Source organism: Rhamphochromis longiceps, linkage group LG13 (assembly GCF_057381845.1).
Source record: "Rhamphochromis longiceps isolate RC_006_pf linkage group LG13, R_longiceps_female_GT1.1, whole genome shotgun sequence".
Lineage (NCBI taxonomy): Eukaryota > Metazoa > Chordata > Actinopteri > Cichliformes > Cichlidae > Rhamphochromis > Rhamphochromis longiceps.
In genome coordinates, this window is record NC_140569.1 from 10,848,886 (window position 1) to 10,873,449 (window position 24,564).

The window sequence follows — 24,564 nt, forward strand, 5'->3', positions numbered from 1 at the left end:
TTTAGTTCTCTTTTTAAAATCAGACAGAAATCTGTCATGATTAAATAAATGGAAGTTTACACTGCTGGAGTCCTCTTCGCAGGTTTTATGCCAGTGTTCAGTTTCTGAAAGTCCTGCGGTTTCTCCGTACCAAACAGTGGCTACTGTCCTACTTTCTGTTACTAAAGACACCACCGCAGCACTCACAGACTCGATTCGTATCACAGAGTTGCGTGTAGCACATTTACATGGGGAGAGCCCGAGCGCTGCTTCTAGGAAACAAATCTCTGAGAAAGTGTTTCCACCAAAACTGCAGTTCGTGCAACAGTGTCCTGTGGCAAATCTACTCTAGTCTGCAGAATAATTGGTTGGGGATTTGGATGCAAAGGGACTGCAGGAGAGAAAGCCTTTTTTTGGAGGGGGAAATGGTTCTCGTCCGAGGAAGAAAAGCTCTTTTCAGGGGCCACAATGGGAGATTGGGACAGGGGAGGAGTCCCATCGTGATTAGCCCATTTAATGGCGCGTTTACTTAATTTCTGTATTCACTAGCAACGGTAAACAAAAGGGGAAATGGCACTCACATTTTTAAGTGCTGCATGACGTTGACATTTGCCAGAATTTGGAGACTGAGGCAGTCATATAGGCGATTTTGCCTGCATCATATACGTTTGAGCCAGGGGTGTAATCATAAAATAAAGCAGACGTCTTCTTTTGGAAAATAAAATTACAAACTTAAAAATGAATTACAGCGTTGTGCCGCTTTTGTCGCTGCACACGACCAAGCTGTCTACGCCAAGACGATATAAATAATGAAATCCTGAGTTAACGCTGTACTTGAAATGAAATCAAACTAATTTTAGGTGAGACCAGCCCCCTGACTGAATAACCTGCTCCGAGGCTGGATAAGCCACGATGAGCATTAATGCTTCCACAATCCAATAATGATCCAATATGAACATGTGTTTAGCCACTTATCACTGTCCTTATCCGTAATCGGATGGAAATACAGACATCAACATGCAACGAGGTATAGCAAAATGAATAATGCGTTTGATCTTTAGAATCGTAACTACAAGACACATAATAACTACGCGATGAAAGGGAAATGACATTGGCAAATGCAAATAAGCGCTCAGAGTGACCCCGGTGGACGGAAGAGTATATATATGTTTTTGGTTTTGTTTCTGTTTCAGTTTTTTTGCCATTAACAACCCACCCATAATCAAAGAAAACCAACAAAAACGCCTACAGCACTTCAGTTTTAAGTTTTGACAAATATTTTATGTAGGAACACCAAGTCAAGAAAAGTGAGGAAGGGATAGAAAAGAGGATGACACGGGGGAGAGCAATAATTATGTACAAGCATATTTCTACACGTATATTACAGACCGGGAGAATGATCGCATTATTTGAGATATACATAATTCAATATAAAATTTCGAAAATAAAATTCTGATACAGTCATAAACGGTTCTGTTCGACATTTTTTGACCATGTACCCCACAGGCAGTGACAGAAGTGTATTAAAAAAAGGTGCTTACGACTTAAAATGATTGTCTGATGAACACAAAGTAAAAACAGGATTGCATCTTGTCTGCATGGCGGCTGCTTCACCGTCATATCATCATCATCACTTGGACTAGAACCGGAGATGGGAAAAGGTGCGACGAAAACACCAAGACGATCTGTTTTATTCCCTCTGATCGATGTTCCTGATGGAAAATCTTGCATTCAGGATTATTTCCCTGATTACAAAATCAAAAATAAAATAAAATAAAATAAAAAAAAACCATCATGCAAGTAGTCTAGTAGTATGGTGGTGGTGGTGGTGTGGGGGGATGAAGAGGAGGGGGAGGCGTGGGTCCTTTGAAAGCGCTTTTTAATAAAAAAAATAAAATAAAAAAAAAAAACCGACGTGCTTTTAACTCTTTTTATTTTAATATTTATATCAATCGGTCCTTTTTTCATCCGCGATATTTCATAGTCTTTTTTCTTCCTCTCAGGTCCATTTTCCCTGTAAATATTTCTCTTTTTGTTTGTTTTTGTGTTTTTTTTCTCCGTATCATACATCGCACTCCGAGTCACTGGATGTGACGGACAGGATGGACGTCCCAGTATCAACTCTCTCTGTCATACTGGAAACGCTGGTGGTGGGACTTGCCGCGGTTGAAGGCGACTCTGCCGAGCTGTGAGGGGTTAGACCGGCCTCTGAGAGGGACCTCATACCGGCTGGTCCTATTGCTTGGTGTTGGAGCCTGGAGAAGAAAAGAAACGAGGAGGGGGGAAAAGAGAAAAAATGAGAGAAATGGCAATTAGACCTGAGAATGTCCCCCTTCCCCTCCTCCTCCTGCAAAATAGGGGTTCAAACTCGCCTTTCTTTCCCCCTGCCGGCCCCAGGCATGCATGCGTGCTTTTATCAAATAGCCAGCTTTCAGGGGACAAAACACATCACTATTTAGACTACCAAATGTTGGATGAAATGTACTAGGGCTGTGTTGTTGTTGTTGTTTTTTAACTTAATTTTTTTTCTTAGAGATCAACGTCCTAGTCAACACTTTGGAATATAACTGATCCATGTTGCCAGTGCAGGGAAGCTTCAAATCCAACTTGCTGTCTTTGATATAGGCATTTTGAAGACATTTTCCATTTGGAAATCTGTGTTACTGCTCTGAGTTTGTTCAGCGTTTATTATTATTTCTTCATTCTGCACACGTGTATTCATGCTCATCAACAGGACTTTGCACGCCTAAAACCCCAAAATAATTATATATCATTGTTTGAAATAAAATATGGGTATTCTCACAACGACAAACTGCCGTGAGCCTTTGGCACAGATGTGTTTTAGTCTGATGGTAGGGGACGTGTATGAATGAGTGACGTCGAGATCCAGGTTACTCCAATCATCCTAAATGTTTATCTCCAATCCACTCATGATAATAACGCCATCGCGTGGGGATAATGTCAGCCTGGAAATATATCTATTCATTTAGCAAAAATATTAGAGTACTGTTCATATGGCTTAGTGCTCTCCAAAGTATTTTCTAATCAATTATGGCATTTCAGTGGAATGATACCACACTTAATGTTATGAATACAGCCCATGTCTTCAGATGTTTTTCTCTACGCATGCTCAGATATCAATAATATCGTTATTATCCTTTGAGATAGTCGTTGAGTTCAACAACACTAAGCAACATTTGATGTTAAAACGCTTAATGCTTGCATTAAGAACTTAAATTGGCCAATACACATAAATAAATAAATACATTTACTAAATTTAACAATTTAATATGTGTTTAAATGTAAAGATAAGACGATTTAACTTTAGAATAATTATTATTTTAAAAAAAAAACTAAACACTGTCCTGTTTTTATTTCAGCTGATTGAAATAATTCACTAGGTTGTTTACAATTTTACAAGCGAAATAGTTGTAAAATTAAACAAATCCTGCAGCGGATGGTTTTTCTAAATATAAATTCAATAATCTTCATATGTTGCAAGAATGCTTCGCCTCTTGTAAAAATATAAACAAGGAGTTTCTGTTTAAAAAGAACTCGGCTCAATTATCTCTTATCAAGATTGACAACAAATGTAGTTTGTGTTTGTATTATTTTATTAGTCAGTTTTTTAAAATTCCAAACTTTAGATTAATTGTATTTTTCATTCTTAAATACAATTTGCATTCAATTTAAAATACATTAAAAATGATCAATCTGCAAAAAATGTTTAAAAGCTAATTTTTAATAATAATAGTGAAGTTTTTATGCTTAGGAGAACTCTGGAGATCTACAAAAGGAATATTTTCGACGTTTATCCGGGTTTGATAACAAAATGTCGCCGCAGCGCAGTCCCTCCACCTGACAGCCAGACTTATCTTTTTCCTAGACAGTCTCCAATCGCAATATAAGGCTTTAAAAAGCTCGCATTTTCTTTTGAATGTGCATTAAAGACAAACTTGTGTGCATACTCGTGTTTCGACGGCACACAGAAAAGTCACTAACCTGTTTTTGGCAGCCGCAGCTCTGTCTCTTTGCCTCCGGTTTTTAAACCAGTTTCCGACCTGTGTGGGAGTGAGTCCAGTGGCTTGAGCCAATTCCCTTTTCTTGCTGGGATTTGGATATGGGTCCTGAAGGTACCACTCCCTCAACAGGCTCCGTGTCCGCTCTTTGAAACAGTGCGTCTTCTGCTCGCCGTCCCAGATGGTCCGAGGCAGCGGAAACTTCTTCCGTACCCGGTACTTATCGACAGGACCGAGGGGACGACCGCGGAGCTTCTCGGCCTCCTGGTAGTGAGCTTCCAGCCACATGGCCTGCAGTTTGCCATGAGAGTCCTTGGTGAACTTGTGGTTCTCCAGGATGTGGTAGAGGTCTCTGAAATTCCCCGTGTGGAACGCCACCACGGCCCGAGCGCGCAGGATGGACTCATGCTTGTTGATCGCCTCGCACGCTCCCGGAGCCACAGGCAAGGACCAGAGGAAGCGGCCCAGCCGTTCGATGTCCCCGGTCTCTTCCAGCGTCTCACAGACGCTTGCCACCTGCTCCGGGGAAAAGTTGAGGGTCGGTAGTTGAAACATGGACAAGTCTTCTGGAGACCTGGTGGTGGGAGCGCTGTTCGCCAGGAGCAGAGGGCGATCAGCGAAGTTTGGCAGGAAGAAATGGGAGGGATAAAGCTCTAAAGGGGATCTGAAAACCATGGAAATGACCTGAGAGAGAAAGAAAATTATCGAGAAAAAGGGAAAAACCGAAAAATACGGCAAGTAAAAAAGATTGAATGATTCAATGGCTATCGCCTAATGACACCAGCCTCATAATATCTCCCCCCTAAATCCGCCGTTGAGTGTAGCATTGAAACATTTTGTTTCCCTTTTCTATTGGTCTTCTTGGTGTTGTCATGGCAGCCCTGCCAATCACTGTCAAGCGTGCCAATCATTAGCCAGTACGTAGCGCGAGGCTTTCACCACTTGTGCAGCATGCACGGGGAGTTATCAGAGTCTCCGATCTCCACAGCAACCCTCCCACCGCATCGCGCGCATCAGGCACAAGCCAATGCTCGCCTATCTGCTGAATGGAATGAGCAATTAGAGGGTGGAATATTATTGCGATCTTAACGAGGCTCGTTAAAGCTAAAGAAGATATGTAGACTGGAGATGCTTAGCAGAGACGGGAAGGGAGGGAGGGAGGCAGAGGGAGCTTTAAATGGGTGACAAATGGACAACCAATGACTGCAACTCGGGAATACACGTTTTGAATAGAAGCGAGTCAATTTGCACATTGTTTTTGTATAGTTTTTCCTGTAGTAGCTACTTTTTAGAATCTTTTGATCACTCCATTCATTTTTGTGCGACGGAAATGAAAGCGTTAGTCTTCTGGGTTACATTTTCCTTTTCATAGATACAAGTAATCGCTTTACATTATTTTTTCTTTTGAAAAAACAAAAAAATATGGTGTAGTCCCTTAAGCCTTTGAGGGTTTTTGTCTTTTGTTTCTGTTTGTTGTTTGTTTTTTGCCCTGGATCCGTCGATGGTCTAAAAAACTGCATGTTTGTAATTTTATGACATAATCCGCGCATGACTTTACTCGGCCTAGCTGTTCTGTGTGGTCACTTTGTGATGGGTGGGTACTTGTCCGGGGGTATACTGCAGTGATGCCGCTCCCCCTCCTGCTGTCCCCGGCCCTGCCTCTGGGACGCTGGGTGCAGTCCTGGCCCCCTGCCCGTTGCCTTCTCTCCAACCAACAGAATTTATTGTTACAAATTAATATCGACGCGCAGCATTGTGTTGATTGAACAAAGATCACGGCATTGTAGTGGGAAAACTAATTTGCCAGTGGCATCGCCCTTTTAACAGTTTATCGCGTTTTTTATGGCCCGGCCCTCTAATTAAAACTATTAGGCTAGTATTGGAATTACAATCAAATGGCAACATGAAAGTTTCTTGGGGACATAAAAGCTATTTCATTTATTTGATCTAGTGGCAAGGACATGATCAATGTCCACATTCAGTCATAGGACTCGGCTTTTAGTGGTAGTAGTGGTAGCCACGGCGGTGTGATTTTCATGTTTATGGCTAAACCGGCTTCATATTTAGACAGAGCTTATAGGGTGTTAAAATAGTGTGAATTCAGTCTAACACGAACAGTGCTCACATTGTGAAAGAGCCGTATGCAGGGCATAGAATCTGGACTTCGCTTAATCCACCCTCAGCAAAGCTGACATAATGATCCTAAGCCGCCTTTCTACAAAATCATTCAGGAATTCAAAACGTTCCCTTTCCCCACTCCGAGTTACACATTCTCCCGGCTGACCAACGACTTCAAGCTTGGAGGGACAGTGAGTACCTCAGTGTGCATGTATAGTCAGTGCTGCCTGTTTATGTCCACCACAAACCTTACCTGACGCGCTTAAACAACGTGATTGCCGCCGAGCAATTAGCCAACACTGGCGCACTAAAACGCGTTTTAGGTAAAGCAGTGCTTTAACTCGTGCGAACATGTGCGTGCAGGAGTGGGCTGCGGAGTGTCTGTGTCTGGAGGTGTATGTGATGCAGAGTGGGCGTTGTGATGATCTTGCAGCAGGGTCAGGCGTTTGGTTCGTGTGTTACTTCTGGAGTTTGCGCGCGTGTTTGTGCGTGTGGGGGCAGGGTAGAGTATGGGATCAAACCTGCCCACTGCTGTCCTATACGAACCTCAGGAGGACTAATTCCAAGTGGCACTTGAATTGGTCCCGTTGGAAAGCTCTGTGGACTGGAAGTAAAGGCTGGTATTTTCATGCTGGTGTTAAAACTAACCTCCTAGCCTATACCCCCTCCTCTTTCTCTTTCTTTCTCACACACATATACACACATGCACGACCCCAACATGAAGTTGAGAGTGTTGGCTTAGCAGCATTTCTCCAAATATGCAAAGCCTCCTACCTGACCGGGTTCCTGGTGTACCAATTTAGCTGATCACCATTCAACCCAAGGCTGCAGGTATTATGTAGCATTATGTTTTGGAGGAGCCTTGTTTGGGAGTAGCCCTCGCAGGCAATTCGGAAATCACTCTTAGAAAAGACTAGAGGTGAAATGTAAAACCTGAATGGGGATTGAAGGAGAAAAGCCACTGGTAATTCACATTCTTTTACATGGCTTTTGTTTACGTTAAGCATGTAATTAACACCTCCCAAACAAGTTTATTCACCTGCCGTAATTGTGTGTTTATCCGAGAGCTTGCTGAATGTTCCTAGCAGCGGGGGACGAGAGCTCTGAATGCACATTGAGCATTTAGCGTCTTCTCCGTTTACTTACAGCCTAAACCTCCAAACAAGACAACACAAACAGCATTTTGCATGCTAAAAACTGGAAATATGCTGGTCAAGCAGGAACAGGCGTCCGTGTCTGTTAAGCAGCCGGATCTCGCTTCCCATTCCTTTTGGCAGAGCGTTAAATGGAATGTCAAACTTTGTGTAGAAAAGTTTTGTATAAATAAAACAAGTTACTACTGTGTTTTTTTAAAAGTTCTTAATATAATAGGGTAATACTGTTCATTGACCACGATATGTTAGTCTTATCGGAACATATTGCGTCTAAAAGTGCTCGTTAATCTCCATTAAGTAGTTATTTTTCTTTTTCTGTCTGTTCCAATAAGGGGAGCAAATAAACAAAGCTGATGTTACGTCACGTTTGGGAGTGAGAGAGGGAGAAGGGGACCGGATGAGAGAAAGAAAGAAAAGGTGTTGACTGTAAAAGGTAAGAGGGAAAGAGAAGGCACGAAAGAAAGGGTCTTGTTTTATTTTTTGCTCCCTCGTTGACCCCGGTTTGGCAGAAGCTTCCCAGAAAAGGCAGCACACCCCTCCTGGCAAACACAGGAGAGGCACATGTGCCTACTGCTCCATCCTGGATTCATCTCAACATTACACAGACACATTGGAGAAATGACTGGTACGTACAAAAAAAAAAGGTTTTCTCCTTTGCTTTTCTCTTAGAACAAGGCAGTCTAGTTTCTGCTGAATTTATTTTCGCACGCGTCAGAGGATGCATTTATTATTATCCTGCCAACAGAGAAATGCAATTTTATTTTAATCACGTGGAAACTCAACGCTTGTGTTTTTCTCTCAGAATATTAGGAATTACCTTTCCCCCCCACCTTGCTCGTTCTTGTCTCCTGCAGGGCTGTAAGCTGGCTCCAGTCAACGAGCGGTCACCATTTGAGCTTGGAAGCTGTCGTTGGAGATGGCACCGCTTCACGGTTATTTCACTGGTCAGTTTGTCCAAAAGTAGGATGGAAATCGAGCTGCAACGTCTGTAAGTTCCGTCTGCGACGTTGTCGAGTCATTATTTTTGCGGACAATTCATTTATTTAAACAAAAATATGGAATTAAGAATAAAAAAAAACCTTAACAGACCTTGATATGAGGCTAATCTATCCTTTAGATCAGAAAAGTTACATTTGGTGTTATCTGACTTTTCTCTCACCGAGAATCGGGGAGATCTGTCTTTGCAGAGCAGATGTGTGATGCTGTCGGGACGGGCGCACAATCGCCTCCATCCCTTTGCTGGCTAGTCCAGGGTACGGAGTCGCTGCTTTCTCCCCACACTGTAAAAAGTATCAGTCTAAAGGTGTCATTTAATGTAGCACTAAGTTTTAAAAATACGGGGTTATTTTGGGGAAAATGAATGGCTCTATCATACATTTGGGAGAAGGATGTAGAAGGAGACATCTCAATCTGATATAACTTTGTCTGCCTCTGTTTAAAGTTTCTCGTAAAAATTTTAAGTTAGTACAAGAAATGCAGAACTCCGCTTTCTTTAGAAATATTATACCGCTTTCTTTAAAAAAAATGCTATGCATAAAATTTGTGCCACTGGAATATATTTTCTTTTTTTCTTTTTTTTTACCGCATATGAGGAAATTTTTACGAAATGAAAACAAATTGGATATTTTTTGCAGTGCAAAAATACGATTTAAGCATATAGTCAGCAGCTTTAACAACTGCATTCTATTTTTTAAAAGCATTAAAAATATATATTAGACCTGCATATGTGACGCTGTTACGATTTGGTTCATTCCATAGTGAACTCAAGCGCCAAAACAATTAAGTCGGTTGCAATATCTTAAAACAGCCACTCAATAACAACTTGTGATCACGTAAGCAATAGGCAAAACCTCTGTTTACGTTTGCAGATACATGCACGACGCACAATAGTGTCTAAATTTAAACTTAAAGAAACAGAAAAACCCCATGATTGAATTTAAAACATTTTTTCACCGCAAATGTGACTGATCTGTAAACGTGGCTCCAACTTTAATAGTAAAGCTTTTACAAAAGTTTTAACATCTCTCTCTCTCTCTCCCTCCTTTCTTTTATTGTTTTTATTGTGTGGTCTCATTAGGGGGACTTCCTGGCAGGGCTGGGAGCTTGTATCGGAGCTGTCCAATCAGTGTATTTACACGGGTTGTTAGCGACAGTTAATGAGGGCTCCTCCCCGGGCCGGTAGAGAAAGGCGCCTCAACATTAAGATTTACCTTGTGTCAACTCGTTACTTCTAATGAACCTCCATGCAAAAGCCTCCTCGTTCTCAATGGAGCCGTGCGCCCGGATCTTGTGTGTGAGACCCTGGAAGAGTGGAGCTGCAAGCCGGCCTCCCTCTCCCCCACCTCCTTTTCTTCCGCTCACTCAGGGAGTGTTGCTTTTTCTCTGCAGGCCCGGTTCTATGATGCATGCATGCAGTGTGTATTTGCGTGTGTACATGTTTGTGTGTGGGTACGTCTCCTCTTCATGGAATATGGCGTTAGGAATCCAAATGTTTTCATTATATATTTAAATTTGTGCAAAAGGGCTTTTCTCCATGTAGATTAATACATATTGGACTACAACGTAAAATTATACGTAGGCTATATATTTACTTAAAATGTGTTTAATCGATAAAGAAGAAAAAACAGTCATTAGAAGTGTGTTCTGAGACAAGACATAGGCGTAAGAGGGTGTTTGTGTTTGCGTGCACGTATTACAAACCATATGTCTTCTATTGTTTGGTGAATGAGGCTTGACATGTCAGCTTATTGCCCCTGCAGAAGTAAGTTCATTTATAATCACCCTCCATCCCCACGAGAGCACCGAGGACAGATCGGGCTCTGGCCCCTCTGTCCACCCCTCGTCTGGCCCCTAGTGAGGCTTGTTGAGCCGCATCAGCAACACATCACTGCCCCTCAATTCAGGTACAAACTAGAGGAGTTTGGCAGCTCCCTGAAGTGGACTCCCCTCTTGCTCTTCTAGACCACAGAGACACCACTTAAAAATCAATTAGACTCGTCTAGTCTCTCCCTCATCGCCAGTCATTATTTAAAAAAGAGAGAGAGAAAGAAGGAAAAAAACAGGTGGGAACACCAAATTTTAGGAAGGACTAAAACCAAAATCCAACTTTTGATTCTTCGTTTGCGAAGGAAAATTTGCATTTGTACCCTCTAGCTTTGAGAAGTGGTTATCTGACAGACTGTAAGATAAAATAAACAGAAAAGTAAAGTCAAATATGTTTGCACACGATAATGTACACTTTGTTTTGCCAAATCTACATCCACCAGCAGCCAGCAGGTGATAAAGTGGCCCAAACTATATTCTCACGGTTGTTGGCACTTTATCACCTGCTGGTAAAAGTGACAGAAAACAGTTTGATTTCCATATCTGTTATAAAGGGAAAAGAAGGTTTTTAAGTAATGTCATTACTTACACAATCCCTTTCTTCATACCGTCAACAACGTATTTAATGCGCATTTTCTCATGGCGCCCTTTCCAGCAGCGGTTTAACCGCTCAGGCGCCTGGTCCTCCGTGTTACAGATGTGCAGCAATATGACACAGCGCTGGAGGAGGCCTCGTGTTCACTCTTCCAGGTGGATAGGCTGATTTGGAGACAGAGAAACAGAGAAATAAATATAATGGCTGCATATCGAATGCATTGCCCCAAGCGCTACATATGATGCTCACCTTGCCTTATACGTTTTCCTATTTAATTTTTTAAACAGCTGAACAATTTTTAAAGCAAAGCAACCCCCTACTCTCACAGCACTCTTATCTCCCAGCACCTAACCCCTGAAGAATCTTCATTAATCTGCATGTGTAGATCTCAAATTGTCCTGTATAGAACTAACAGTATAACCAGATTGGTACTTAAAAAAAAATATGTACAGAATTACATAAAAAAAAATCTGACTGTTTTGGATTTGCCTGTCTAGGCTGATTAAGCGCTCAGTCTCTGAGATGCAGATAGGAGTTGCGGAGATGGCCCTTTAGCCCGGTGTCACAGGAGCTGACAAGCTGTAATTACTGTGGCTGACAGGTCGCTCTCAAAGCTTACTAATGTGAGAGATGTGGATACCACAGACAGCATGCACACAGTCGAGGCTACTCAACACTTTGGCCACGTAGTGCCTTTTTAACCCCTGTTTAGATGCTGCTGGGCTGGCCACATGCTCCGCAGATGACCTTTTCCATTTTAACATTTCAGTAATGAAATAGCCACTTATTTGCGAGCTAGTGATATGGCAGTAGAGATGTGAATGAGAAAAAAATACACATAAGACGGGTGAAAAGTTCTTTAACTTTCATGCAGTTATTTTGTTTTCAGTTAAGTTACATTGATTTGACAACTATAGCTATGTAACACTCCTAAAGAAGAATATGTTACACCCAAATACATGATCATTTGAAGATATTATGTAATGATGCGGCTTTCACCTCCAGCCCCCAGTTAATTTTTCATTGACGTAATACAGGTAAACTCAGTACATCCATAACAGAAAGTTTAAATACTCACATACTGAACACGTGGTACTGTTGCTTTAATACTTTCATTTTGTGCTGTTTTTTTTAAATTAATCCTTCATTTTAGTGGGAAATCATGCATGTTTTATGTTTTTATGTTTTACTTCCACAGCAGTTATACAGCAATAAAATCCCAGTACATCAGCGAAAGGTGTAATCTAAATAACTGCAGTATTACTTTTGATAGTGAAAAAATTGTGCTAAAACTTCTTTTCCACTTTTACAGAATAAAACTGTAACCACAAGATTTTTTTACTCAGTGAAGTACATTTACATTGTGGCTGCTTGGGAGCCTGGTTAGGGTTCTTTATCTTTTTTATAAGACAAGCTTTATAAATACAGACAGGTGACATATTAAAGGAAAAACATGAACTTTTGACCCTTCCGTGAGGGGACTGGCAGCTCTGGTATGCTGTGGGGTGCGCTTTACTGGCACAATCTGGTTCCACTTGTCCCTTTAGAGGGAACATTTGCAGTATATTAATACAGAGTGGTTTTGAGTGAACACTTTTAGCTTTACGACACAGTTCTGTCTTGATGAAAGTGGACCATTCCAGGATGATGTTGCCCCCATCCAAAGTTCATGAGGGCTCCCTGGATGGCTTGCAGAGTATGAAAATCATACGAATCATATGCAGTTGCTTTCACAGACATCAACTGACAAAACATCAAATGAGCAAAGAACTTTTGGAAGAACTGTGCCCCGTCCTTCCAGTGACTTTAGACTTTAGATGTCAAGAACCTGAAATTGTTCTGGCAGCACATCGTGGTTTAACAATCTAAATTTTGTATTTAAGTTCAACCTGTCATCTACCTACATTGCATTCCACAATATAAGATGCTGGATTTTGCCATAAGTTTAACCAGTATGCAATGCTCTAGTACATGCAGTTGCTGCCTCTCTCACAATAGAATAGCCCTTCATCATCAACAAAACCTACAGAGCCTAATTTCCTCAGTGGATAAAACTCTAATTGATGCTTCAGTTTGTAATAGAGTAATGTAAGAAATCTATAGATCCAGACTGAGTAATCCACCCTCCCCTTTCGCGTGACTATGTGAAGGTCACAGTCACAGTTTAACCCATATTTCCGTGTCACATGCTGATTGTTTGGATGATTGTGTGATAGCGAAGCATGCACCTAGCATCTTTCTCGCTCACATTTTAATTTATAAATTGTTAAACTAAATTTTCCATGAATTCTTTTGCAGTTTAGGAGAACGATCATCTTCGTGTCAAGCTCACCTGTTGAACAATGAACACATATCCTGTTTCCCTTGGACTGTCATAGGTTTTTGTGTTTGTGTGGAGGGTTTTTTTTTTTTTTTTTTTTTTTTTTTTTTTGAATGTTTATTGTGACTGAGCTTGCACTTGGTTCGGTTTCTGAGTTTTTTTGTTGTTTTTTTTTTTTAAATATCTAGATACATTTCCTGTTTATTCTTAATCTCTTGCTAGGATCAAATAACATGTTAATATCCTTTGCCTTTTTCCGTTGTTTCAAATTGGCTTCCTTAGCTTGCGGCATAATTTGGTTTACTCGCTCTCCCCCTCTCTCTCCCCTGTCCTCTCCTCTCCTTGACTGCAGCTTTTGACATTACTCCTCTCGATTGCCCGTTTACCCCCAAGTCAAGTTTGAGGTAGGCATGAAGTGTAAAAGAGGTGGGCCATGTCATATCCGCTCAGTGTGCATGGGATTGTCTGCTTCCACGGCTGTAATTATTGTTGGGGAGAACAATTCATGCACAGAGTGCCCGGGCAAGCAGGAAGGTAGCATATCAGAGAAAGAACAGTATCAAAGTTGGATCATGAAGGTTTTCTCGGCAGAAGTAGAAATATGGGTTGGTTTTATGTGAGGCACAATCGCATTTAGAAGTTTACCTATTTTGCTTGTATATTTGGATAGATTTGGCTTGCATTAAAATCATTTAGCCTACTATAGCGTTTACTTTGCTTTAAGGGATTTTGTGAAAATAATCTAAGGGTACTCTCCCACTTGGACTCCACTTCAAGGATATTAATATTAATATGAAATAACTACTTTAACAACACAGCTGCTTTGACAGCCCCAGGTGCATATTAAAGTTTATTTGAATGAATTAAACGAATAAAAAGTCTCAGAGAAACAGACTTGCCTTATATAAGTTCATGATGAGGCTACTAGACGACTCTTAAATATAATTATTTCACTTGGAGAACATAAATATTTAATCCGAAGTAACTTATATTTATGCAAAGTCTAGTAAGTACAGTCTGCAATATTTATTTATTGTTTGGCCACTCAGCCTTTGAAGAAGTTTAATGGAATACCCAGTGGACAAAACTGAAGCTACATGGTGTTTTAAGTTACCTGCATTCATCCGAGTGTGCAGGGGGAAAGAAGAAGAAAAGAAGTTGCTGAACTATTTACCTAATTGTTCCCGAAACTTAGCTACATCAATCTATTGCTAGGCAACAGATTAGGCGTAGGTGTCGTGACTTTTGTTTTTACACAGTCTTAGGTGTGTGTTTATCGAATACGTCACCGTAGCAGCCAATCAGAAACGGGGAACGGAACTAACCGTCCTATAACTAGATATTAGTTTACAAGATAATAACGGTGGGATGCTGCGACCGATGAGCCGGTTACTCACGGGTGAACAGAGCCAGTCCAATCTGATTTGTGTAGGCTACCCATCTCCATTTGACTCCCAGGATCAATAGCTGATGTCTGAGAGAAAGGGGAGGGAGGGGGGAGAAAGGAAAGGAAAGGAAAGGAAGGGAAAGGAAAGGAAAAGAAAAGAAAAGAAAGGTGCAACAGGTTAAATAGAAAATGACCATTATTAGACACACAACTTCTATCATACCGTTAATTATAATCTCATCAATATTTTATTTTCTCAATTTTTCTTTTTTTCTTTTTAGCCTGTCATTAAAATTAGTTTGACTTATTAATGCTCAAATACATTATTATTATTATTATTATTATTATTATTATTATTATTATTATTATTATTATTATTATTATTACAATCGAATTATTTCCTATCTGAGTGTGTGGGGGGTAAATTTTGCCTCCACACAAGGCTGATTGGCTTTTGCAGTATCAGTAGTTTGTATCAGGTTAGTGGGCTGTGCACTCACCCAGTCCTTACTACTGAAACCATAATATTTTCATGCACTGGGCTCAAACACACGCTGCTGAAATCAGTGGAGCCTGCATATGACCTGCAATCTTTTCTGTGCAGCTTACTTGCGCATATACAAAAACCCTGAAGTGATACCCAGGCCACAAAGCGACAGTCACCGCAAGTATTGCAATAGCACATACATACTAACATAAACCGAACAAAACAAACTTGACCTATATCCGCCTTCCTATATGGCGCATTGAGATATTTCAGCGTTTTTGTTGTTGTTCGTTCATTATTCAGGTTTAGATTATTATGGATGGCAGATGTCAGAGCGTGATGGAGATGTTTATGTTTGACTGATTTAAGAAGCCATTATCCCGCCCGCTTATCAAACATTCATGTGTGGCAGCTGTAGTTGTGGATCTGCCCTCCGTCGTGTCTCCTGTGGCCGCTTCATTTCTCTTCTTAAGCAACCACGACCTTTCCACTCAGTTAACCTATTATCTTTAACATTTAGAGGCAGCTTTACTCCATCAGAAGAAGAAATAATCTAAAAGCATTAGACACAGACTATATATCAGAGAAAAAGAAATATATGTGAAAAAATATACATCTAACAGAAAAGAACGTAACCCTTTATGGCACAGCCATGTAGAAGAAAACACTATAGATTGAAATTGCGAGCTCGACACAGTAGCGTATCAGCTGGCCTTTCAGCAGATAGGATAAAGCTGTCTAATGTCCAATAGACTGTAAGTGTCGCAAAACACCCGGAATAGCACAGTAAGTAAAAATGCGCAACAGAACGTCTTAATATTATATAGTCCAAATTAGATGAATATTAAATTTACAATTGCTTAAAGTTATTGATACTTTACCCATAATTAGTCTTTACAGCTAATGACAGATTTGTAAACATCCTAATGAAACAGTCTGACAGTATGCAGAGCAATTAATTCTGACGGGAGTCATCAAAGGCGTCACTATTTTATTGCTTTAATGCGACTTTTAGTTGTTAAGCAAAATAAGATCCAAACGAGCTTTTTTCTTTGCAGAAAATTCACTCAGATAAGTTCACACTGGAGCACTAGTACAGCACGCTCATAACGAGCCTTAACTTAGATTGATTGGATTGGGAAATAGTGACGCTTTTCTTTTTGATAAATTTCTTGTTATGCAGCAATAATATCGAGATTATAATGAGGTTTGAGGCAGGCTATTTGCGTTATCATACAATTTAAAATTAGACGTTAAGAAAAGAAAAGAAAAGAAAAGAAAAGAAAAGAAAAGAAAAGAAAAGAAAAGAAAAGAAAAGAAAAGAAGAAAGGTTTTTCCAAATTTCAGAACGGGTTGTTCTTGTTTTGTTTGTTTTTTACTCAATGTTGATTTTACCCATTAAATCCACCATCAAATGAGATAAAAAGAGATTTAACTTTAAGTTTAATATTAGCCAAAAGTGAGAAAAAAATATTTTTAAGAAATCCTTTTGCTTCAGCCTAATATTTTCTCTCCCTGTCGGCTGAGGCTGCACAGACCATCCAGCGTCCGCACTTTGTAATTGCCCTGTGAACACGGTAGTTTTCATTCTTTTGACCCTTCCATGAACAGCACGCCGCCGCCCTCGCTTGCTCCCCTCCACCCCATCCAAACAGACCCACACAATGCTGCGTGTGCGTGAGCGCTCTGCGGTATGTGGGCTAAATGTCGTGCAGAGGTAATGGGAAGTAGTCGGATGGTAGGGTCGCGAGTTCACGGCGGGGTTAAAGAGACCCGTCCGTGGCTCCTGTTTGCTTTTTTTCCACAACTCCGCTTCCTTCCTACAGGAGGATGTGTCCAGTGTGCCACCGTCCTCACCTCGCAACAACCCCGTCACTGCACAGACCGTGTTTGTTTTTCTGCGTTTATTAAATCTTCCCCCGGCAGGAAAACGACCAGTATCACCACGTCACTGGGTGCTGGTGAGTTTAGCACTTTGCATCCCTCCTCTGCTCCCTGAGAACGCTTTTGTGTTTGGACTTGTGAAGTCTCGCGTCTATTTATATCCTCACATGCAGGCTGTCTGTTCAACACTTTTCCCCCTTCAGTTTATCATATTTCTTCAAGATTTTTTCAAGGTTTTTTTTGTTCCAGAATCACAGCTGACACATTTTAAAATAAAATCCAAAAAACAAAAAAATAACTTTTATTGTACACCAAGAATCAGATTAATAATAACAAACAATAAAGGACAACTTCAGCTGTTTCACCCAATAAAGAGGTTCCCATGCACTCTTTGTACTTTATTTAAAAACATTTGATCATTAATAAATTTTGTCATCAAAAAAAGACAGCGACCTCCCTCATAATGAACAAAACAGTCACCTACGCCCCTTATCAAGGTTTTTTCTTTTTGATGAATCCGGAGCATAAACCATATTTAAGCAGCACGACAATGATGTAAGTTGTTAAAAGAGAAAAAAAGAGCAGAGATTATTATTATCTCATTAAGGATAACTGCCTGCAGGTCCGCTGGGTTATCCGCCATTTTAATTGCCGCTGCATCATTATTCAGGCCTTTAACCATTTTATAGGGTTTTCCTCTAATGAAATGAGGATGTGTGCATTATGGAAATTGCATCTCTATATGATGTAGATTATTCTCTTGAGAAACCACGTAAAATATTAATCATTGAAGCCGTATATGATAACATTTCCTCCTCTATTGTATTTGCCATTCTAGCTCTCTATTCTTGTGTGTCTTCTGTCTCTGCAGGTGGCAGGTAGGTGCTATTTCAGTTTACTTTACAGCTTCTTTTTCTAGTTTGTGAAGTTTAACAAGGGGATCTGAATTGAAAATAGTTTTTTATACAAGACAAGGAAAATATTTAGTGTCCATATTGAAAAAGTTTTTTCTTTTGCAGTTAGTTTTCTATTACAGCTTTGTTAATAAAACAACAATAACAACGTGTTTTAAAACCAGTTTGGTGTCACATTTGCTTTAAATAATTGATTTATACATGGTTTGGAAAACTAGCAGGGTACAAAAAAGACATGTACACATGGAAAATACTATCACATGATCAACAATATTTTTACTATGTAAAGAAATGGAAACTAACCTTGTCCCTTTATAATAGAATACATTAGTTGAATGTAGAGTAAATCAAATTTACTGTAACACATTAAAAGACATTAATACAACATTTATAATTACTCTTTACAAACCAAAATAAAGGTAGTTTTATCCTTCTGTTCATATACTAAGAATTTTCAGCTGCACATATTGCTAAATAAAACCCATGTAGTCAATAATTTCACATAGAGGATAACCCGTGAGATTAAATATGTAAAAACATACATTAACAAAGAGAACAGTTACATATAGATGAATCTAAAAAGCAAAATAAATAAACAAATGCATAAAACTGCTCATATACCCTTTTTTAGGGGAAGAAAAGATGGTGGGATAAAAAGATGGACAACAAAGGGGTTAATAGAGAAATGGGAAAAAAGAGAAAATACTTAAGAAATAGAGAGACTGTAAGAAGAGAAAGAGCTGAGAAGTCATATATCCTCAAAGCAGGGGATTGAGATTCATCTGACAGAAACAAGACAAAAACAGAAGGAGAGACCAACAGAGGTACAGTGGGGTTTTGCATTGGCATGGAGAGGGTCTGTTTTGTTGTTACCTTCCCTCTGTTTTTCTCTTTCTCTGTGTCTCTCATCCTCTCTCTTTCGCTTTGTGTTCATATAGAGACATCTATACTGGAGACAGGAGAGTGAGAGAGAGAGAGAGAATTTGGTCGTCTGCCTATCTCCTCCTCACCATGGCGCCCCTGAGACCAAGCAAGCAAGGAGAGTACACATACACACACACTTTTACCCGCCGCTGAGGAGAACAGCTTGGCTCTGTGTTACACTGAAAACCCCACTTTCCCTCAGTCAGACAGACAGGTAGACAGCTGGGTGTTACACTAAATCCTCTCCCCCATGTGTTCCTCCTAACACTGGCTCTGCTCTTTCTGTCACTTCTCTGTGTCTGCTCCTTTCTTTATCTCATAGCTCGTGCTTTAAAGCAGAAGAAAAGAGTCAGCCCTGGAATAAAATAAAACTATGATATGATTGTAAAATGTAGAGTAGTTTATGAATAGTTTAGAAGAGATGTCAGGTTTTAAAATTAAAGGATTAGTCAATGGAAACAGCCATTTATGATGCACTGAAAATAAAACATAGTGTCTCCCACAGAAGTGTTATCTGTCCCTTCTCTTGTCTCTCTCTCTCTACCCTGACCCCAAGTTCGCTTCTTCTAAGCACCACTTCACCCTAAGCCTACATTTTGTGTGTGTGTGTGTGTGTGTGTGTGTGTGTGTGTGTGTGTGTGTGTGTGTGTGTGTGTGTGTGTGTGTGTGTGTGTGTGTGTGTGTGTGTGTGTGTGCTGAGAGCTTTTTGATTTCCTGTGTATGTGTGTGACAGAGAAAGGGAGATGAGAGAGGATGATGGTCAGGCTTGGCCTACTGACTCATCCACAGAGAGAACTGTGTTAATACAGGAATGAAGCCATCACACACTTGCACACACACCCCCACACACACATAGACAGCCTCTTCCCATCAGTCTTTTGTTGCACTTGCCAGTGATGATGATCTCACCACATAGCAGGACTGAGCCTCAATAGTCATCCAGTTTGTCAGTATGGCAGACAGACAGGCAGCCAGTCAATATGGCCATCAGTCATGCAGCCAGGCAGTCAGTCAGTAAGCAACAGCTAATTATCAAAATTGTAAGTTATTCAGGCACTTAGGTGGGGAGTTAGATATCAGATAATGTAGATAATGTAATCTCAGCCAGCTGACTGTATTTGAGTGTCATTACGTCAGCCTTAAAATTTGCTTTCTCTTTAGAAGAAAACTGACATCATACACAACAGAAAGACAGAAGAAAGAGGCACAAACTCATCTCTGTCATCAAACTCTGTCTTTGAATTTCCTGCTGAAGACTCAGATTGAAATCCTAATAAGCATGCCAGGTCAACAAAAAAGTCCTGAAAACTGGGAGAACTGGAGCATTCAAGTTCAGGCAAGATCTTTAAAGAATCTATCCCCACTTTCATTTCCATCGGGATCAACTGTAGGAGACCGTTTATAACGTCTCCCCTCCAAACAGACTTTGAGGCTGCAGATGATTTGATTGTTCTAACAAAGAAGAAGAAAACAGAACTTGTAAAATTAACAATGGCACTGTATCTCTGAAAATCCCCACATGGTAATAGACCCAAAACGTTTTTTTTGGTGTAGGTCTTACTGTATTTGCACTCTTTAGCTCTCATGTCATGCGATAGTAGTGTGTTAACTGTTCCTACAAAACATGCAGATGCAGCATTTAGTTGCACTGCATACAACTAACATGCATTTCCAACTGACTGATGTTCATTCACCAAACAAACAGTTTATAATTTGCTTCGTTGCAAATTGCAAACGCTTAATTTTCTATGTAAAATGTATTAAAATGTATTGCATTGCATTTCGTATTTGGCTGTTTTATGGGTTATGTAACTTGCCTGACATGTCCCATATGAATAAACATTATTTGTATTCTTTGCTTTCATTGTATTCAAATCTGAGCTTTGTCATGTTTCTTTAGTTAAAAATAAAAATATATTATAAAATTGTATCTACTCGTTTTGTTAGTAGTTATGCCCCCCTGACACCTCTCAGGCACCATAAAGTATTCTCAGTATGTCAGCCGATGGCTGACATACTAAAACCAGCATTTGTTATTTTCCACCAGGGAAATTCAGTTCCTGAAAAACATAAAAGTTCCTTCCCTTTTTTTTTAATCCAAAGCTTTAAAATGGTGTGTATTAAAGAAAAGAAACAGTCTCCATTGTTGGCATCTGTAAAAAGACACTCTGAACACACCATAGAAATCTGTAAAAGAGAATAATGTGGTCTAATCGATTGTTTACCCGATAAAAGCCTTGTTGTTACTTATCTAACAGTACCTGGCTGATTGAGTTTCACTTCCCTCAGGCTTTCCCATAACTCTAGTCTGAGAAAAAGAAAGTGCAGACTAAAATATAAAAAGGCTTATTTATTAATTTATTCCGTTATTTTAAATGAGAGTCAGAGTTGATATGCAAGTGGTGTACCTGATGAGCATGAACAAAACAGAGAGCTGGAGTTGGAATATTCTAAGAACAACTGTATCCGTTGTTGTGCTAATCCTAAATGAAATATGTATTCAGTAAAAGGATTAGGGCGTCCAGTGTCATAAAAGAAACCACTTACCAGCACCAAAGGTAATTTGTAACCTTAGCAACTGCTTGGTGGAAATGAATGGGGGATTAGGATTGGCTGCAGCCAGCGTTGTTCTCATGCAGTCAAAACAACCTACACAGATTCGCGCACACTGTATTTGTTCATACTAAAGTCAAGCATAAAGCGCTTGTGCATGCACAGAAAAGTTGTGCATGGAGACAAAATGAGGTTTCATACTTAATATAAAACTTCAAATAAGAGCAAGGAAAATAAGGATTGCACATGGAAGAGAAACAGAAAAAAGAAGCACAAATAAGAAAGCTGAACCTGATGCTTCTAGTTTTTAATCACAGAAGAACTTGAAGCAACAGTTAAAAGGTTAGTCAGCAGCCTCACAATGATAAGCTGCCAACTAACAGCAATTAGTGTGCTTTACCTTTATTGATTTAACCGACACATTCAAGGTGGCTGAGTGTGTTTATCCCGTCTTGTTGTGTGACAGTTCTCAGAAAGCAGAGGCCTCAACTGTACTTGCAGGTTCTCACATTACACCTAATGATGCCAGCTCTCGCTTGAACAGTCAAGGGTGAGTGTGTGCCTGTGCTTGTATATGTATGTGCGTACACGCAGAGAAAGAGAAAAGCAGACAGAAATACATACATTGCAAAATACATCAATAAGAAGAAGGATGCGCAGGTGAAAAGACACACGCAAATGAGGAGATAAGTCCAACGACGAGAGAGAAAAGAGGGAACGAGAAAGCGAGAGGGATTAAGTTCTAAATAGCCACTTCTGTCTGGTTCCCCCACCTTGTTGGAGACATCTCAAATAGCTAATTGCTTAATCATGTGGAAGTGACAAAAGCCCAACCTTGTTCTCATCTGTTCTCTTTCTCCCTGCCTTAATCCCTCTATCGTTTTGTGCCGTGCCTTGCTGTGCATATGTGCATTTGTTTGTCCCCTGACTTTATCTGTCTCTCACTCAATGTGACTCATCATTTTCCTTTGCTCACCTCACCTTCTTACTTTCTGTCACTCCCTCGGTAAGTCTAGGGAAGCTATTAAAACGGTGGCAAATGGCTTCTCGGGTGACATTTGCTGACATTCAAGGAAGTGCATTTATCAGTGTACTATAGTTCACCTTGGTGAATGAAATCCATTTGTGCTGCTGAGATGGCCTGGTGGCCTCTCTCTCTCTCTCTCTCTCTCTCTCTCTCTCTCTCTCTCTCTCTCTCTCTCTCTCCATCCCTGTCCCTAAATGGATGCCCAGTGTACAGGGAAATGGCAAGGTGGCGCGCGGCTTCACAGCTGCTCTCAAATGTCATGCTGGAGAAAAAATCTTTAATGGGCTAAGTGTAGCCTTTCCAGCCCTAACTTGTCAGGTAATCAGAAATCTCTCTCTCACTCTCCCCGTCTCTTTCTTCACCCACCTTTTCCTTGTTCCTAAGCTCCCCAGGGCCATGACACACCACTAATTACCTGTTATACCAATCGGAGAGTGGGATGGCATGAAAGAGGAAGACTGCTTTTAAGATGGGAGGATATCACATCTTCCTTCTCATTGCCTTCACTCAGACAGGCTGCATATTTTTAGCTTGGTTATTTGTTTTGTTTTGTTTTTTACTTTTATCAAGCCAGGTCATAACTCTTTGGCTCTAGAGTCATCTGAATCATGACACCTCCTTTTATAAGTGGCTGATTTTCATGTAAGTGAGAGGATTTCTTTCACTATAGCTGCAGGAACCTGCATCTTCCTCTTGCCAAATGTCAGTGTTTTTTTCAGGAGGGTTTACATTATGACATGGCAAGACAAAACACATAAATTTCTGTGTAAACAAATTCCCAGCTCCCTTGTATCTGCTTGAACCATGACCAAATGCTTTCAGACCGCTAAGTATAAGTAGATAAGCAGACACTGTGTGAAATGAAATAGAATCCTAAAAAACAAGTAAAATATATAAAATTTAATGCTTGCTTAAAACAGCGCTAATATTTATCATATCAACAATGGACACAGTGGCTACATGTAAACCACACACTTGCAGTGAACGACAACTTATTATTAGTTCTGACAAGCCTTTCAGCACCTTTCTGCTTTTTTTTTTTAAACTGACTCGCATCACCTTCACTTACAGGCAAAATCCTAAAAGCGCTGCATAAGTCAACACATAACTTCTTAACACCTAAAAACAGACAAGGTTACTGGCTGGTGAACACAGAGGAGCATTTTTTTTAGATAAAGATCCAGACATTTGTTACAGGAAACAGTGAATGTTGAATTTACATTTGCCACAAACATACTTTAAGTCACCCTGAATGCTTGTGATGGTCATATTTGCCATTTAAGCATAATGCAAAAAGTTTGAACATGCATGATCATACCAACCAAGCTTCAAGCTAGTATAGGCATCTCAAGTTAGTATTTATTCAATTTATGTACAATTTGTCTCAGTGAGACAAATTTAACTTCTATAATTTATATGTTTAGTAATACCATTTACAGTTAAAATTCCTGTTATAAAAGTAAACGTTTTAACATTTGCTTTTAATATGTAAAAAACAAACAAACCGAGCCTAAAGTAAATAAATGGAAGTTTACATTCTGGCTCCAGATACATGACAAACATGGATGTGAAGCAGACATATATCTCTGCCAGAGATTTCCATTTCTCCCCGTGGGTGTCAGGTGATTGACAGTAAGCAGTCTCGTGCGGAGCCCACATAGAAAAAACACACACAGCAATACAACACAAGCACTACACATAAGAGAATTTAGGCTTTTTTGAATTGTTTCCTGTGCTATTGTTACTAATTCATCTTAAATGGCTTACTGAATTACTTGATATAAAAGAGTTAAAATAAAGTTATCTTAGGAAGAAAAACTATGGCATGGCCATAAGAATTAAGTGTTACTAGTTAGTGTGGATAAACCTTTTGTTGGAAAGCCTGTAGAGGAACTAGAAAGGTAGTCAAATTAATGTTAGAAAGATAAGGCAGGCAAGCTGAAGCAGGAAGTATAGTAAAATATAATGTTTATTAACTGAGAAGAACACTGTTATCATATTGTCCGGGTGGATGTTCTCTGTTTTTTGGTCTCCATTGTGATGGATTTTTTTTTTTTTTTTTAGAAAAATAGCATCATTTTTAATGACACATTCTCTCTTTGTCGACAAGCTTCACACTCATGTCACACTGCATTGTTTACGTGCATATTGTGATTAAAATGCTAATGCCTGGTGAGGTGCTGCACTCCATAGTGGCTTGTAGCTGGACAATAGCTCAGGTCAGTGTGGTGAGACAGGAAGCGGAAGGTTGATTGAGGATGGGGTGCGGCCCCAATCAACTAAACTCCTCCACATGCGCACATATGCACAAGCACATACTCATAAACACGCACACACGAGCATGTTCACATAGACATGGAAAATAACTGAGCATGAATGG

The 24,564-nt window shown here is 40.0% G+C and overlaps 1 protein-coding gene and 1 long non-coding RNA gene across 5 annotated transcripts; one reads left to right on the forward strand and one right to left on the reverse strand.

Annotated features, from left to right (window-relative positions):
• Positions 1 to 1,697: 1,697 nt before the first annotated feature.
• On the reverse strand, positions 1,698 to 4,818 carry six3a (SIX homeobox 3a). Its single transcript, XM_085427558.1, has 2 exons — positions 3,982 to 4,818; positions 1,698 to 2,234 (listed from the first exon to the last, which is right to left on the reverse strand). The coding sequence occupies exons 1-2, from the start codon at positions 4,671 to 4,673 to the stop codon at positions 2,042 to 2,044; spliced, it is 885 nt and encodes a 294-aa protein (XP_085283684.1). The 5' UTR covers positions 4,674 to 4,818; the 3' UTR covers positions 1,698 to 2,041.
• Positions 4,819 to 5,014: 196 nt separating this feature from the next.
• LOC146655396 (uncharacterized) lies at positions 5,015 to 20,479 on the forward strand. Of its 4 annotated transcripts, none has more exons than XR_014914286.1 (3): positions 5,015 to 7,895; positions 8,125 to 8,258; positions 8,434 to 20,479. It is a non-coding gene; the product is annotated as an uncharacterized LOC146655396 (long non-coding RNA). The 4 variants fall into 4 exon arrangements; XR_014914285.1 differs by having other exon boundaries at positions 5,198 to 7,895; positions 8,125 to 8,523; positions 9,348 to 20,479; XR_014914287.1 differs by having other exon boundaries at positions 5,198 to 7,895; positions 9,348 to 20,479.
• Positions 20,480 to 24,564: the final 4,085 nt, after the last annotated feature.